Source organism: Haliotis cracherodii, unplaced genomic scaffold, assembly GCF_022045235.1.
Source record: "Haliotis cracherodii isolate W230 unplaced genomic scaffold, xgHalCrac1.p SCAF_13, whole genome shotgun sequence".
Lineage (NCBI taxonomy): Eukaryota > Metazoa > Mollusca > Gastropoda > Lepetellida > Haliotidae > Haliotis > Haliotis cracherodii.
This window is the reverse complement of record NW_027266268.1, coordinates 30149802-30168760: the sequence shown is the minus strand read 5'-3', so window position 1 is coordinate 30168760 and position 18959 is coordinate 30149802. Positions and strand designations below refer to the sequence as shown.

Below are 18959 nucleotides of genomic sequence, written 5' to 3'. Positions count from 1 at the left end.
ACTTAATATTAGTATTTAGTATTAGTATTTAGTATTAGTTTGCAGTATGGGTTTTAGGGATTTTAATGAAGATTTGATACAATTCCTTTTAACTTAGTTATGCTTGGGTCAGTCACTACCCTATCAGCTCCTTTGTGTCAGCCAGGGCAAATGTTCTGGTTGAGTGGTTGACCCTATTGTTTTCCTTAGGGTCAGCTTTGCATACTTTTTAACCCTCACTTGCACCTCAGTCACTACACAGACAAGTCACTGACAGGCGACAGCAAGTGGGCACATTTTAAAGATTTTGTAAAGTCAAGGTACTTTGATGTCACTGTAGCCCTGACCATGTAGTCGTGACAGACTAAAGTGTCACCTACACCTAGAGGACATACTTCTGGGTGTGAAAGAAAGGGTATACCACTCGTCATCTAATAAACGAATCACACCCGTAGCTGTGTTTTTGACATTATTTATCGATGCACACACATAATTCTGCTACAAAATGGAGCCCCCAGTGAGGACCTTGATGATTGAGTGTGGATCTGACGTCTACATGTTGGAATGAACAGTGATGGTTTGCCCGGGATGCTATAGTGCTTGAATAGTTGATTAATTCAGCCTTTCACGTTATCTAATATACGTATTGTCATATAGGCCTACGCGTTATCATGTTTATCGTGGCATGATTAGTGACTCTTGATGGTGACATTCGTGAAATATATGTTCGGACTATTCGTTGTAAGTACGTGGAAACGAGATGCTTGGCCACTTTCACAGATCGCGGGATCCCCTTGACGCGCCGTGTTGTCGTGATTTGCAAATATACCGGTGATCACTGATTGTGTTGTTTATTTAATTTGATCCATTTGAAATATATTTCCTGTTGTTTTCATGCTTTGGTATACCATGGTTTATTATAGTCATGCTGGCATATTCAATCTCAGTTTCAAGTTTAGAGTGAATGAATCTTGTGTTGTGAGGGAGAGTAAATAAATTATTAACTTTCATTCCAAAGAAACATAAACCTAACTTACCCTAAAGTTACGTAAATACTTATACCTTCACCTATATAGGCTAGTAGGTTTCCTTATTGTTTTTTTCATTGACAACAGACAGAACACTGAACTGAACAGACAATAGAGCACGTATTAATCACTCACCCTGCATACTAACATTTGCTATTTAGTAATTTAGTATTGTTTTGGGTCATGTACTTCTAATAGGATTAATGTTTTATAGTTTGACCTTAGTTATTGGTTAGTCAGTGGGGTTGAACACAAATAGGATATATATCACAGTACAGTATCATATTCATTCAGTATTATTGGTGTTATGTTTAACCTTGTAGTAGTTAGCCATGAAGTAACTTAGTCACATTAAGTAATTAAAGTTACTTATTCTTATACAGTTACTTAGTACTACTAATACCTACCTTAGATTGTGTTTCCGTTTCAGTTATCATACAATAAGTACAATGTGTTGCTGTCACAGGTATAACTGTATTACACTTCCTTAACCACAAGAGGGTGGTGAGGTGAAGTAATTGCTGTTATTAAGTGACAGTGTAATTGTGTGATAGTTCATTTAGAGGTGGTATTATCGGGTCAGAAAAGGTAACTTTTGAAACTGCTTTCACCTAAACTGTTCTATACTTACACTGTACAATGTACTTTGCTGTATAGTTGGACGACAACTATATTTACTTAAACCAATTGAAACCAAAATTAAACCATCTAATCCAATTTAAACCCAAACCGTATACACATACACACCGTGCGTCTACAAAACGACAGTTGTAACTGTTTTTCACTGTACGTTTATAGAACGACAGTTGTATCCGTTCTACACTTAGCATGGTTTTCAGTTGGTTTTAGTTGTTGACTCTGATAGTCATTGTGAACAATTCATTCTGAGTCTTGGACGAATATTTATTTATAAGGATGGAACTCACCGGTGATGAATTGAAGAATATTGTCCTGGCTTTCAAGAAGTTAGGTGTTAAACCCAAAGCAGACACCCCAGAGGACTTTGCAACATGGATGAATGAATACTCTGCAGTCGAATCAGAGAAGGAATCCAAGGAGGGAATAGCCCAAGCTACAGCTCCACAGCCATCATCAGGCATGCCTACCTACATGTATCAGAAGTTCCCCAGACTTCCAAATTTCAGCGGTGACAAATCCGGCAAAGATACATCTTATGAAGTCTGGAGATACCATGTAGACTGTCTCATTAACAACAAGGTTTATTCCTCTGAAGCTAAGGACCAAGCTATAAGGGATTCTTTAAAGGGGGAGGCGGCCAAGATTGCCGTTCACATGCAACCAGACGCCAGCACCACTGACTTACTTAGGAAGTTCAAAAGCGTGTTTGGTGTTGTGGAGAGGAGAGAGTGCAGTATGGCACTCTTCTACAGCGCTCGGCAGGAAGAGAAAGAGGATGTATCTGTATGGAGTTGTAGACTAGAGGAACTTCTTTCAAGGGCCATGAGGGATAACTCCATCAAATATGAGACACGGGATGAGATGCTCCATAATATGCTGTGGACGGGGCTTAAACCCTCTTTGAAAAATATATCTGGCCACAAGTTTGACAGCATCCATAACTTTGTGGACTTACTGGAAGCACTACGTGAAATCGAGGCAGATCAACATAGCGCCACATCAGCTCGCCAAGAGAAACAGGCTTGTACCGTCAAGAGAGCCATGGAGTCTGAACCAGAGTGGAAGAAGGAAATGTCTGATATGAAGACTATCCTACACCAACTTACTACAGACATGGCCGACATGAAAAACCAAAGAGGACAGAGTTGGAGAACATCCCAGGACTATCGACAAGCGCCAAGGGGAGATAACCAGTGGAGGAGTCGACAGCCCTCCAACTATTCTAACCCAAGACCAGAAGGCCATTCTGAATATTCGCCTTATTCATCCCAACGAGCAGGAAGTGAAGCAGCTGATCCAGAGTGTTGGCGATGTGGACAGAGAGGCCATTACCAGTATGGATGCCGAGTGAGACTCGAACACAGTCGTCGTGGGAGGACTTTAAACTCATGCAGGCCTATGGGCAGGGGCAAGCCATAGGTCCTTCAAGACAGCCCAGGAACAGAGTTCCTGAGGGATTAGTTGGGAATACGAATGAGGTTGATTTATATATGGGAGATACACAGGTCAGATCATTGTTGGATACAGGAGCATCAGTATCTTTGGTGTCTAGGTCCTTCTACAATTCTCATCTCTCAAGTATTCCTATTGAGCCCTTAGGAGATCTATTGGATATCGAATGTGCGGATGGCGAAACATTACCTTACGATGGTTTCATTGAGGTCAAGGTCAATGCAATAGGTTCTGGTACTAGTGAAGCTATTCCTTGTTTGTTACTGGTGGTACCAGATACACAGTACAATGGGAAAGTGCCTGTGCTATTAGGAACCAATGTGCTTACCCACTTCTTGAAGGATTGCAAGGTACGACATGGTGCCAGATTCTTGCAGCATGCCAACCTAATAACGCCTTGGTACCTTGCTTTTAGAACCATTACTTTATGTGAGAAGAACTTGGAGAAGAATGACTGGAGACTTGGACTAGTATACAACGCTGAAGGTTCCAGAGTTATCATACCAGCCAACAGCCGTGCGGTGCTTAGAGGCCACGTTACCAAAGGAGTTAGATGTCCAAGAGTTTGTGCCCTTTTACAGCCAACAAACAGTTCATCCATTCCTACAGATTTGGACATAGCCCCTACGATTATTGATTATGACAGCAGTTATTCTGGATACATAGACGTGCATATTGCTAATGTTACCACACGAACTGTTGTGATACAACCGAGAGCGATTCTTTGTGAACTCCAACCAGTTACTTTACAACATCCGTCCATTGGCAAGCCATTTGAAGGAGTTGCATTAACAGAGCAAGTTGAGATTGAACACAGTACCCTAACGCCAGAAGAGTTTGAGAGAGGGATACAAGTCATCATGAAGTTTCGTGATATATTCTCAAAAGGTGAAGAGGACATAGGCCATTCAGATGCTGTCAAGCATAGGATAGATCTGGTTGATGATGTCCCCTTTAAACAGCGACACCGGCGTATACCACCTGCCATGTATGATGAAGTCCGGACACACCTTCAACAACTCTTATCTGCTGGAGTGATACGACATTCTCATAGCCCATGGGCATCGAATGTTGTATTAGCACGGAAGAAGTCAGGCCAGCTGAGGATGTGTGTCGACTTCAGACAGCTGAATCGTAAGACCATCAAGGATTCCTATGCTCTTCCCCGGATTGAAGAACTCTTGGATTGTCTCAGAGGGATGAAATATTACAGTGTCCTGGACATGAAGAGTGGTTACCACCAGGTTGAGTTGGAGGAGGACCATAAGCAGCGTACAGCATTCACAGTTGGACCTCTTGGATTCTTTGAATACCATCGTATGCCATTTGGTTTGTGCAATGCACCGGCGACTTACCAACGTCTAATGGAACAGTGTCTCGTTGGATTACATCTTGATATATGTTTAATCTATCTTGACGATCTGATTATCTTTTCAAGAACATTTGAGGAACATCTGGAGCGACTGGAACGTGTCCTACAGAGATTGAGGGAATGTGGTTTGAAGCTGGCCCCAAAGAAATGCCAATTCTTCAAAAGACGAGTGAAATATGTGGGATATATAGTATCTGAAGATGGCATTGAGGCAGATCCAGAAAAGATAAACAAGATTCAGGACTGGCCCACACCTTGCACACCAGAAGACGTCAGAAAATTCCTTGGATTTGCTGGTTACTATAGGAAGTTTGTGAGGAACTTTTCCACAATTGCCAAGCCTCTTTCAGAACTAATGCCAAAGATTCATCGAAAGAAATCTCACATTCCTAAGAAGGAGCAAGTTCAGTGGCAGTGGGGACCGACTCAAGAGAGTGCCTTTCAAGAACTCAAGACGTGTCTATCTACACCTCCGGTTCTTGGTTATGTGGATTATTCTCTCCCCTTTGAACTGCACACAGATGCCAGCAGTCATGGTCTTGGAGCAGTGCTATACCAGCAACAGAATGGACAACCAAGAGTGATTGCTTATGCCAGCAGGGGACTTAGCAAGTCGGAGCGCCACTATTCTGCCCACAAGCTTGAGTTTTTGTGCTTGAAATGGTCCATTTGTGAGAAGTTCCATGATTATCTTTATGGACAGAACTTCACTGTACTGACGGATAACAATCCACTCACTTATATCCTCACTAGTGCCAAGCTGGATGCCACCGGACACAGATGGTTAGCTGCCCTTGCATCGTACAACTTTGACATCAAATACAGAGCAGGAAAAGCCAATGTCGATGCTGACATACTATCTAGGCTGCCAGAGTCCAGTGAAGTAAACGAGAAAGTGGATGTGATTTCTCAAGACTCCGTACATGCTATTTGTGGCACGATTTTACCTACAAATCTGTTGGAATGTGTTTGTTTTTCAGCAGATGCTTTGCCTGATGAAGAACTAAACATCACTGAAGAAACCTGTTCCATCAATGCTACAGACTGGCGGAGAGCCCAAACAAGAGATCCAGCTCTAGACATTATTATGACCCATCTCAGGAATCGGACAAGACCACATTACACAGACTACACTGGAAACACAGAGATGATTACTTTATTGAAGAGCTTTGACCACTTCAAGCTGAAGAGAGGTGTGCTCTACCGAGTAATCCATGACAATGGAGAGGTACAAGAACAGTTAGTGCTACCAACAAGATGCCGTAAAGGAGCGCTGCATAGTCTTCATGACAATGTTGGTCACCCTGGTCGAGATCGAACATCTTCATTGATAAAAGCAAGGTTCTACTGGCCAGGGATGACAAAGGATATAGAGGGACATGTACAGAATTGTGAACGGTGTACTAGACGCAAGACTACCCCAGGAAGAGCCCCATTAGTGAACATACAAACATCACAACCTCTGGAATTAGTCTGTATGGATTTTTTGACACTGGAACCATCCAAGGGCGGACAACAACATATTCTTGTAGTCACCGATCACTTCACCAGATATGCACAGGCATATCCAACCAGAAATATGACTGCCAAGACCACTGCTGATGTATTCTTTCACAACTTTGTGGTACATTATGGATTACCTGTGCGTATTCATTCAGATCAAGGTGCCAACTTTGAAGGAGCTCTTATGAAAGAACTGTGTAGGTTGACCAACATGCAGAAGTCTCGCACTACGCCCTATCATGCCATGGGTAATGGCATGTGCGAACGGTTCAACAGGACACTTCTCAACATGCTTGGGACACTTGACCCAGAGAGTAAGAAGGATTGGAAGAGCCACGTTGGACCTTTGGTACATGCATACAACAGCACCAGGCATGAGGCTACAAATTATTCACCATTCTATCTGATGTTTGGGAGAGCTCCAAGATTACCAGTAGACTTGGCATTTGGTTTAGACATTGAGCCAGAGAAGTCGAGATCCATGTCTAAATACATCAGGAACCTCAAGGACAATCTACAACAGGCTTATGAACTGGCATCTGCCAATGCTAAGAGGTCTCAGACAAGGCACAAGTCAAATTACGACTACCGAGCGAGAGCAACCCAACTGGAAATTGCAGATAGGGTATTGGTGAAAAAGGTGGCATTTGATGGGAAACATAAACTGTCAGACAAGTGGGAGGAGGATGTGTATATAGTAATTAAACAGCCAAATCCCAGCATTCCAGTTTATGTTGTACAGAAAGAGCGTGGAGATGGAAAAACCCGTACACTCCATAGGAATCTGCTTTTGCCCATCAGTTCCTTACCATTGGAAACACCGATTCCTAAGCCAAGACACTCAGACAGGACACTGCTTGGACCATCCCCCAAGGAAGACAGGAGCCCCTTGTCTGACGAAGATCAGGACCAGGAAGAAGAAACAGATGACATCACCATTGTTGTTTCTCTTGACCCATCAGACCCGTCAGTGTCAACTGATAATCCAGATGACAGGCCGACTGAGGGAGAAGCACAAGACAGTGCTGTTCTGGATGAGGTCGTGACAGGAGAAGAGGAAGTGGTAGATGCTGCTGAAGATGTCCACAGCTCTGATGCCCAAGGAATGGAGCAGGATGCAGACTCTTCACAGAACGAATCACAGACTCCTGAAGACGGTCCTGGTGACACACAGACCCAACCCAAGGTCGCAGTCCCACCTATACCAGCACCAAGGAGATCTACCAGAGAGAGAACTAGACCAGCATGGCAGATCAGAGGAGATTATGTAATGTCTGCATTATCTCCATCATCATCATCACCATCACCATCATCAGACTGGCTTGGTCGTGCGGAGTACCTTAGCTCCCTAATGGCTAAGGGTGTATTTGCAGGCAGATCAGAGAAGGCACTTGATGCGTTAGTCAACTTGGTGGCTGGTAAGCAAGAATGACGAGGACGTCATTAAACAGGGAGGGGAAGTGTGTGGCAGTTACAGGATTTGTTTAACTGTCAACTAACCAGTAATATACCAGTAGTATATAGTGTATATAATACATAGTGTAGTTAGTATTAGTATTAATATTAGCATTAGTTATTTGTGTCAGTATTAGTATATAGTGTAAATAATAGATACTGTAGTTAGTATTAGCATTAGTATTATTATTAATATTAGTATTTAGTATTAGTACTTAATATTAGTATTTAGTATTAGTATTTAGTATTAGTTTGCAGTATGGGTTTTAGGGATTTTAATGAAGATTTGATACAATTCCTTTTAACTTAGTTATGCTTGGGTCAGTCACTACCCTATCAGCTCCTTTGTGTCAGCCAGGGCAAATGTTCTGGTTGAGTGGTTGACCCTATTGTTTTCCTTAGGGTCAGCTTTGCATACTTTTTAACCCTCACTTGCACCTCAGTCACTACACAGACAAGTCACTGACAGGCGACAGCAAGTGGGCACATTTTAAAGATTTTGTAAAGTCAAGGTACTTTGATGTCACTGTAGCCCTGACCATGTAGTCGTGACAGACTAAAGTGTCACCTACACCTAGAGGCCATACTTCTGGGTGTGAAAGAAAGGGTATACCACTCGTCATCTAATAAACGAATCACACCCGTAGCTGTGTTTTTGACATCATTTATCGATGCACACACATAATTCTGCTACATACTTACCCCTTCATCAGGTGATACTCTGAAATGTTGTGTTTCTCCTAATAAAGAAGTTGACATCCATAACCTATGAAGATCCGGGGTAGAATAGATCTTCAACAACCCATGCTTGCCGTAAAAGGTGACTATATGCTTGTCGTAAGAGGCGACTAAGTGATTGGGTGGTCAGGCTCGCTAACTTGGTTGATGCATGTCAACTGTGTGGCTGGAATATTGCTGAGTGTGGCATTAAACAACAAACAATCAATCTTCCCTATAGTCATATATGAGCAATTCAGATGTTCTTTAAATTCTTTTGAGTGGTATATTTCAAGAAAATTGTAATGGTATCCAATTCGTGACAACCTTTGTCCCATATAATTCTTGTCTTTAAAGGTAACATTACCATATACCAATGCCATCTTAATGTCTCCTCTACAATCAATTACTTGCCATTATACAGCCAGATGCTAATCTCTACATGTGCTTGCTTTGTAAGTCTTTATCAGTTGTCTTTTACTTTAACTGTCAGCCATCCTCCACAAGCTTGGCAACTGTATCATTATACTTTTAGGAATGGTTATGTGAAAGATAAAATCCTTGTCATGTGACTTTGGATGTATGACCTTGAGTTAAGGAGACACAGGCCCCAAGGTTATAAAACTTTTCTGAGAACGATTTCATTCTCAAAACTGACCCAATAAACGAAGGTTTAAGAATAGTCTGTTTTTATGCTCAACTTGAGCACAAATATGATGATCTCAAGTATGATTTGAGTCTTGCTCAACACTGATTTTGACATCAATCATGGCGGGACACAAGGAATGGTGAGTGAGTGAGTATGGCTTTACGCTGCTTTTAATAATATTCCAGCAATATCACGGCAGGCGACACCAGAAATGAGCTTCACACATTGTGACCATATAGGGAATCGAACCCGGGCCTACGGCCGGGTGTATGAATGCTTTGACCCCGCGGCTACCCCACCACCCCCAGAAATGTGCTTCACACATTGTACCCATATGGGGAATTGAACCTGGGCCTTCGGCGGGATGAGTGAATGCTTTGACCTCCAGGCTACCCCACCACCCCCCAGAAATGGTCTTCACACACTTGTACCCATATGGGGAATCGAACTCGGGCCTTAGGCAGGGCAAGTGAATACTTTGACCCCTAGGCTACCCCACAACCCCACAGAAATGGTCTTCACACACTTGTACCCATATGGGGAATCGAACCCAGGCCTTTGCTTGACGAGAGAACAGTTTAACCACGACGAGTCCATCCCACCACCCCTTGGTTGAAAGAAGCCCCGAGTTGTTAGACTACTAAGTGTTGCAGTATAACTGATAACACAATCCTGACATGTCTGTCTGATGTACACAACAGGTACACGCCATCGTTGAGCAACCTTTATTGGTCCAGCGGGCTATTTTGGAATTATGAGCTGAGATATTTCGGAATTATTAGTCTGGTTGAAGTATTATATGTTTATGAGTAGTGGTATCTTAATTATGAGAAATGTCTTGAAGAGGATTTCATTTTATAATAAGGGCCTCATTTCCTCTGCGATTGTTGCAATTGTCATTACTGCCATGCTCGATGTGCACTAGCGGTGAGAGGACAAGGTCAAGGACGTCATGGCAGGATGAGTAACTCTAGTTCAACTTTGATTTACTGTCACTGGATGTGGAAAACTCATTTACTTTCGTCATCATTTATGGGGCCTGTTTGATTTACAGTACAAAATATAAAAGGCTTCAAATTTGAAGTATTTTTAGGATAAAAGCCGTTTTTCCTGCCTCTTTTATTGCTTGCTGCATGATTGATGAAAGTCAGATCAGTCGGAGGGATTCTGATTATGCACCACTGTAATGTTGCCGACTACAGACCATTGTCTTCTTGCTGACAACAATGAGGCACGTTTAACACATGTGCTGTCTCCGTCTTAGGGAAGTGACTTTGTTCAAAATACGCCTCTGTACAGCCAGCAGTGGATGGGTACCCGGTAGGAGGAGGTTAGGTGAGGTGAAATGGGGTTTAACGTCGCGTCCAAGATTATTGCACTTATATAGCGGCGTGCATGTAAGTGTGTGTGTTTGTGTGGCTGCTTGTACTAGTCCGGACAGATGCCGATTTATAGTGCTATCTCACTGAGATACCATGCCGCAGTTTAACTTGAATACCCCACTCAGACACAGTATACCAGTCCTTGTTTTAGCCCCTTAATGCCAAGCGCCAGACAGGGTAACAACAAGTACCATCTTTTAATGTCTTTTGGTATGACGCGTCCGGGGATCGAACCCCGGACCTTCCGCTCTCCGGGCGGACGCTCTACCACTAGACCACAGAGTGTTTAGGTTGTATACTCCCCAGGGTGATGAGACTGAACACGAGTGCACACTGATCCAGTGACCGGGGTAATAATGTCTATCATGGTCTATAATTGTACTTTATCAGTTTAAAATTGGAAGGTACATTCTTCAAATTCATAATATGATATAATTATAATAATAACAGATGCAACATTGTTTGATCAATTAGGATTGAGAAAGTGTGCCAAAGCATAGGAATTCATTCTGAACATAAAATATTCATGGCATAGGTCCGGATTAAACTGGATTTTCCTTTCCGTGTGGTGATCACATGATGATGAACAAGGTGGTTGACAAAATGGCTGCTGTCAAACTCAAACTGAGTGATCTAAACATGTATCACTGTACAAAGCAATTTATGGATCAAAATGAGAAATTTTTATTCTCTCAGTTAGGGCTGGGACAAGTCGATATTTCAATACTGTCATGTATCTGACCTCAGGTGCCCACTGTAGGTCTCAAGAGTTGATGACATAATGTCTAGTTGTGAATTGTTTTTCTGAAGCCCTAGCAAAAACTATTTCGATATGGCCAGGCATATCCTTCATTATATAATAATAAATATTTTGTCACTAATCAATGGAGTTTGCGGTGAATGCCCTTGGACAACCCAACACTGAAGGTCAACAGGTGCACATGAATCTTCTGATCCTGTGGTTCCTGTCTGTAGAGATCTTTTGGCCAACCAGCAGATATTCAGAGTGATATTTCACAGAATGTTTGTTGTTTAATGCCACCTCCTGTCCACTGTTACATAGAATTTTAAAGACCTTTGTCTCTGGAGTTTGGATCACCTCCGTAGTCTAGTAGTAGACATTCACCCGGAGAGCGGAAGATCCAGGGTTCGATGCCTGGCCCCGTCATACCAAAAAACGTTAAAAGATGGTACTTGTTGTTACCCTGTCTGGCGTTCGGCATTAAGGGGCTAAAACAAGGACCTGTCGGAGTCAGTATACAGTGTCTGAGTGGGATATTCATGTTAAACTGCAGTATGGTATCTCATTGTGCTAGCACTATAAGTTGGCATCAGTCCGGACCAGCAGCCACACATACACATGTATGCACGTCGCTATGTAAGTGCAATAATCTTGGACTCGACATTAAACCCCATTTCACCTCACTTCGCCTCTGGGGTTTAATGCCACACACAGCAATATTTCTAGCTACATGATGGCTGTCTGTAAATAATCAAGTCTAGACCAGACGGTCCATTGATGGACATCATGAGCATTGATTCATGTATTTGGGATGTGATGACATGCATCAACTAAGTCAGTGATCCTGACCCCCAAATCCATTAAACAGCCTCTTATGACAAGCGCAGGATGTTGGGGACCAATTATAAACCTGAATCCTGAAGTGTTTCTAAGAGTGATCATGGCCTGTCAGCTTAATTTGAGGAAAGCTCAGTTAATTTAGGCATGTTTTATGCTTTCAATCCAACGGTGATAATCAGGGCAAATCTTAGATTCAAACCCCTCAACAGCGCATCCTGGTATCAGCCAAGGCACACCACTCTGACCTGTGAATTGCTGCTCATTTAGCCACTAAAAAATTTGTTTGAGCTTTTTGAGATAACAAGCAATAAGACTTTGTCTGAAAGCATATATTTCAGTGAGTGAGTGAGTATGATTTTACGGCACTTTTAGCAATATTGCAGCAATATCACGGCGGGGGACACCAGAAATGGGCTTCACACATAGTACCTATATAGGGAATTGAAACCAGTGCCTTTGGCATGACAAGCGAATGCTTTAACCACGTGCACAAGGCTATCCCACCACCCCCGGGTGTTGGAAGTCACTGTTGAAACAAATTTGTATTTAAAACATTTTGATTGATAATTTTAAGAAATGTTGCTATAAACTTTGAAGTGAATGTGTTATGCCAGTCACACTATTTACCAAGGGGCGGTCAGGTGGCCTAGATGTTACAGTCACGCTGAAGATCCGGGTTTGAATGCTGTCATAGGTTTAATGTCTGAAATTGATGAAATATTGCTGAAAGTGGCGTAAAATCACTCACTCACTCACTTGCTCAATGTTTACCACAGTGGCCCTTTTCTATGAATAGGCAAACCAGTGGTTGATATCATGAGCATGTTGTCAGGATGTGATGACACAGTCCCCAACATTCATCCTTCTTAGGTACCATGACATCATACCCATGAAGATCCAGGATAGAATAGGTCTTCAACAACCCAAGCTTGCCGTAAAAGGTGACTAATGGGATCGGGTGGTCAGGCTCGCTGACATGGTTGATGCATGTCATCGATCCCAACTGGGTAGATTGATGCTCATGATGACAATCACCGGACTGTCTGGTCCAGACTCGATTATTTACAGACCGCTGTCATATAACTGGAATATTGCTGATTGCGTCGTTAGACAAAAAACAAACAAACAAAACCAAGGCATCAGAGTAAAACTGCAATTTGAAAATGAAAACAGTTTGTACTTGATCATTCCTAGGCTTGGTTCACAGGACCTTCTTGCACTACAACTCATAAATACCACAATAAACCAGGCAATTCTAATTGATGTCACGATCTGTGACCAGCCCTCGCAGTTCCATTGGGTGCTGTTTGTCAGGAATTTATGTACAATTATTGAATACTGGGATAATTCCCTCCTGTGAGATTTGTCAAAAGGATTATCAATGATAAGTTTCTCTGTTTGAGTGTACTCATTAAAGTCGACGGCATGGCCATCATTATAGGGCATTGTGTCACTATGTTGAACTTACAAGTTACATCGTGAGTGCGTGTGAGTGCACATCCTCTTAATATCCAGGTTACGTGTCTGCTAGATTTGTATGCAGTTTTATTGTTTTATTGATGGAAAATATTCATAAAAGAGTTTGGTTTTCAAAGGAAGGTGGTTCGAATCTGATATTGACAAATGAAAAATATCTGTTTGTGAGCCTCAGGTCAACAATATATGTTAAATATTTGTAGTTCCACTCATCACTTATTATCAGAAAAATAATGAATAATCCGTGACTATTACACAATCTACAAAAGTTTGATTTTTATCAATGGGTCTTTTTAGCTCACCTGACTGTGTTCAATGTGTTCATGAGCTTCAAATATGGCCACCATGGCAGCCATTTTGAAAAAAAACCTTGCACCTAATCCATTGTTAATCTCGGTCCCTGTCAGTGCAGTCTTTGGCTGCCTCCTCATGTATTTTGGTACCTTCCCAATCACCTTGTTATCCTTGTACATTAATGCTATCCCACATGAACATGAAACTGCCTGCATGGAAGTCCACATGCTCTTGTTCCGTCATTCAGAACATGAAGGGACAAGAAGTAGGTAGAAACATATATTGTGTCTAACCAGTTTCAAGACTTCAAGCTTAAGAGGCAATTAAACACTTATGAATAATATCGTTGTGAATTATTAGGGACCAACTATTACCTATTCGGGGGGGGGGGTCTGGTAGCCCAGTGGTTAAAGCGTTCTCTCATCATGCCAAAGGCCCAGTGTTCAATTCCCGACATGGGTACAATGTGTGAAGCCCATTTCTGGTGTCCCCTGCCGTGATATTGCTGGAATATTGCTAAAAGCGGCGTAAAACCATACTCACTCACTCCTATTCTGGGGCAGGTGGGTTGGTAGATAGTTGCAGTCTATGAAATTCATGCTTGTCTGCTGGCCTAAGACTACTACCGTATATGACCGCGTATAAGCCGAATTTTGAGGACCAGAAAAAAGATTCTGTAGAAAGGGGTCGGCTTATCCACGGGATACACTTTCATGATAGTATTTTTCAGATCGTGATCTGTCAGAAACATCGCCTGAATGACGGTCTGATAGATCACAACTTCCCGAAAGTTTGGAAGTTGCCACGACTAGAGCCATTATTGTTATAAATTATCAATAAAGTTATTATTATACACCAATGTTGTCATTATTAAAAAAATGTTATGCATGTGACTACTTCCGATAATAAGTTTTCAATTGAATGTTCAAAGTTTATCGTTCTTCGTAAACTTCACAATCTTTACATGTAACAATATATGTAATTCACAGCTAAAATATATAATCCCCAGATGAAATCGCCAATAGCTATTACGTACGTTTTGCAAAGTTCATAAATTGATAGTGAACAAGTGTCTACCTTTATTGAAAGAGGCAAATAAACAACTGTATCGGCGAGTTATTCCGTTCGCCATTTGCAAAAACATGTGATCAGCTGTTTCCTGTGACGTCACAAACGGTGACCACTGTGATTGCTTCCTGTTGTTTAAAAAGCAACACGGTACACAAGGAAATGAGCATTGATAATAACGGGCCGATTGGTCTTGTCATGTTGTTTACACAAACATTTTCAAGTTGTGGGTGCTTAGCGATCGTGTTGGGAGTAGGAACTTAATTCCTTTGTTTTCGAGAGATTAGTTTAATAAACTGGAGAAGCCTGTGAGTAAGTGATGGTCATTCAATGTGTTCATAGTATGATAGTTTATTTAATTCAATTGGATTAACATACAATAGTGGTGTAAAGGGGGTTATAAAAGTTGGTATATTTTTACTGACTGACATTTTCATCATGAGTTGGAAACGAAAACGCCATGCTTACGATGCTGAATTCAAACTGCGAGTCTTCGCTCTAGCTGATATATTTTCTCACGGGTTCGTAATTCTATATACACCGATTCACAAAATGGCGCTTGTTGTTGATGGCAACATATAACGATCATTATGAGATTAAAAAAACCCACAAGAAACAGCTTCCCACATTATGAAAGTGGATGACTGGTTTGTTAAATCTTTATTAGAAATAATAATGACTTTTTCAATATAATTAAAACGATTTTCATCTTATATTTTTGAATATCTGCGAGTACCGGCACATGTCTTGCAGTCCGACTTCGCAGTGTTATTTGCCTTTCAATTCCTGGTTCAGCTTATCTGTGGGTCATATCATTTTCTCTCGTATTTCAATGGTCAAGTTAGCACCTCGGCTTAATTACGGGGTCGGCTTATCCGCGGTCATATACGGTACATTGTGATGAGCACAAGTAAAAATCCAATGATGGTAGTCCTCATTTGACAGTAGCATTTGGATCTATGATTCTGAACCAGTTCTTAAAGCTTAATTTTTGTTAAGGGCCCAACAACCCAATTTTCTTTAGGCCATCCAGGGAACAAGTTGTGTTTCAATTATTATTTTCCAAACATTGTTTTTGGTATTTCCAAGCCCCCAAATATTTTGTTGTATATTTTTTAAAGAATTTCGCAAAAAAAGATTCTATTCTTATATTTTCGTGAATACAGACATTTTAAAGTGATGTCAATATTTCACAGTGCTCCTTCGATCCTTGGCCTCTTTTGGAAGCTGCCTTTCTTCAGAAATGTCTTGTAGGCGCCATTCGGAATAACCTTGTATGTTAGCACCTATGTTACAACCAAAACACATGCACACATAAAACCATGCCAGTGCATCGTGGTGTACCGAGCGGCCTTCACCTTGACATTAAAATCTCTCGATCAGCTGATTTGTCAGATGTTGCTGGTTACCTGTGTTTACCTGGACCATCTTCCAGCCTGCTCTCACGCTCCGCTCGGCACTGATATTCACAAAAAACATACTTGTATCTGGTCTGTATTAATTCTACGATCGTTTGAAAACTTTCCGTGTAGTCTGTGCCAATAAAATCATGTGATCTGTGTATGCTTAAACTGTGTGTTCATGTTCTCACATGATCGTTTTCAAGGCTGTGGTTTTAACTATGTTTTGCATTGTATGATGCTGGCTTCAGATTGTGAGGTGCCAAACTGCAGGTAAACATGTGTTCTAGTTGCAGGGAGACCTCTCTCAGATGCTGGAAATATTAGTGGTGCATTGAGGACGAGTAACTGTGATCAGTAACAGAGCCTTAAGACTCCTTGCTATACATTGAATGGACTTGTGTGTTACAGCATTGTCGTCCATTGAAGCACTTTTGTCCTTTATAGTTGTTGTCCTTTACAATTGTTGTCCTTTTATAGTTGTTGTCCTTTACAGCTGTCATCCTTTTATAGTTGTTGTCCTTTACAGCTGTCATCCTTTTATAGTTGTTGTCCTTTACAGCTGTCATCCTTGTATAGTTGTTGTCCTTTACAGCTGTCATCCTTGTATAGTTGTTGTCCTTTACAGCAGTCATCCTTTTATAGTTGTTGTCCTTTACAGTTGTTGTCCCCTACTGCTGTTGTCCTTTATATTTGTCCTTTACAGTACAACTTTACAGCTGTGTTGTCTTTTTCAGTTGTTGTCCTCTACAGCTGTCATCCTTTACAGCTGTTGTCCTTTGCAGCTGTTGTCATTTACAGTTGTGTTGTCCTTCACAGTTCTTTACAGCTGTTGTCCTTTACAGTTGTTGTCCTTTACTGTTTTTTGTGTTGTCGTTTACAGTTGTGTTGTTCTTTACATCTGTTGTCTTTTACAGCTGTTGTCCTTTACAGCTGTTGCCCTTTACAGTTGTTCTTTACAGCTGTGTTGTCCTTTACAGTTGTCTTTTACAGTTGTTGTCTTTTACAGTTGTTGTCCTTTACAGCTGTTGTCTTTTACAGTTGTTGTCCTTTACAGCTGTGTTGTCCTTTACAGTTGTTGTACCCTACAGCTGTTGTCCTTTTTAGTTGTCCTTTACAGCTGTGTTGTCCTTTACAGTTGTTGTCCCCTACAGCTGTGTTGTATGTTTTTTTATTTACCTTTAGAAACCAGACATAGACGCACAATAATTTTACAGCATTAGAAACATGTTTTAGGGCGCGGACTGTGTCAATCCTGCTGACATGGCACTGGAAGTGTCAGTCCTTTCATGTAGTGTTTCAGGGTTTAAAAAACTGACTGAATTCCTGTCAATAAGAGGAGTGTTTGATGTGGGTGAAACAAAGCGCCGGAAGCTCGTTAGTAGTTGTAAGCATGCCGACGTAGGGGGAGGGAAGGGAACACCGGTGGAAGTAAAAAGCATGGATCAGAGGTCATGGATGACCTTGAAGTAGTCTCTTCCTGTCTGTGACAAGGTCGCGGGGGTTCAGTTGGGGTGTCATTACGATAAGGGGGGAAACAGTGGGCAGTTTGACCTGCCGTGACGCAAGGGGAAGGGCGAAGACTGTAAACATGGGAAAAGTCATGTCAGAAATATTTAATAGGGAAATTCTTGTTATGAATCCAACACAATGACATTATTGATACATTGTAACCATGCATTCACTGGACTGTTTTACTTTGTGTGTGTGTGTGTGGGTGGGGGGGGGGGGGGGGGGGGGGGGGGGGGGCGGTGAGTTGAGGTTGAATAAATGAAAATAAAACATACAAAATGTGCAATGACTTTGTCTTAAAAACAATGAAATGGTAGACATTTAATATTTAATAAGTAACCAAAAACTGCACTGCTAAGCAGTGCCAAAATAGGAAATGTATTAACCTTGTTTGGTTGGGGAAAATGTTTGCATTTTCATTTTTTGCCAGATCAAGGTATTTTCTCAAATTAAGGACTATCCTGATGTATACTTAACAGTAAAAGTTAGGGAACATGAATGTTTTGAGGAATGTCATGAAGACTGAGCATACAATTTCAAAAAAATATCCCCAAATTTATTTTTGTGTTTAGTATACATCAAGACAGTACATTTGCAGGAATGAGGAGGGGAAAAAATATTTTAAGAAAAGGGGTGCCAGGGTTTACCAATACTAAATAATATATGTAATAACCAATATCATATACATAAACATTGATAAAATACAAATTAATTTTACAAGATATTATCTAAACATGTTGCCTTGTGAGTAGTGTTGACTAAACTAGTCCTACATGTCTTGCCATTAAACACCAACTTTTTGTGATAAAATAAAATTAGAGCTTTTCATATATTTTTTTATTTTTTCACATTTCATTATTTCAAGGTCAGCAAAATCTGTAAAGCAATTATTTAGAAAAGTTACTCTAAAACCAAATCATCCGCAGCGGAAATCAAACAAATATTTGATAATTTTGCCCTAATATTTTTCATATTTACGACCCTCAAGTGTAAACACAGGCTGCCTGCTTATTCATGATATACACTTGTTACAGTGGCATATAATTAGCAATGTGATATTAAATACAACACTTTTGGCTGTACGCCAGTCTGGTAACATACAGCGATATATGTGTATGGCGTATAGCTGTATATAGCTATAGTGACAGCATGGATTAATGGACCAACCTTTCCTCAAGGTTATGTGATATTCCTCCGAGAGCTTCATCACTTGACTATATAATTATCATTAATTGCCGCCAGTGTGGATTGTGGAGAAAGACTGGCATAATGGCGGGGTCAAATGTTGTACAAAGACGCAGACTGTTTTCCAAAATCTCTCGGACCATGTCCTTCCAGGTAAGTTGTTCATGAATTCTCAGTGCATGAGTGAGGGAGATGAGTTTATTTCCTCTTTGAGTATTATGTCAGTTATTTCACAAGTCAGTTACATATGACAAAGAATACCAAAG

At 41.1% G+C, this 18959-nt stretch overlaps 1 protein-coding gene across 2 annotated transcripts in view; it reads left to right on the top strand.

The window, feature by feature from the left end:
* The window catches only part of LOC139459833 (uncharacterized), a 200290-nt gene that overhangs the window by 143641 nt on the left and 37690 nt on the right, over positions 1-18959 (top strand). Inside the window, exon 1 of one of the 2 annotated variants that reach the window (XM_071241535.1) lies at positions 18609-18846. The exons of the other annotated variant lie outside the window; for it this stretch is intronic. Within the exon in view, the coding sequence (XP_071097636.1) occupies positions 18778-18846 (69 nt within the window). The 5' untranslated portion in view covers positions 18609-18777. Of the gene's footprint in view, positions 1-18608; positions 18847-18959 lie in introns of those variants that run through there. 2 annotated transcript variants of the gene reach the window in all.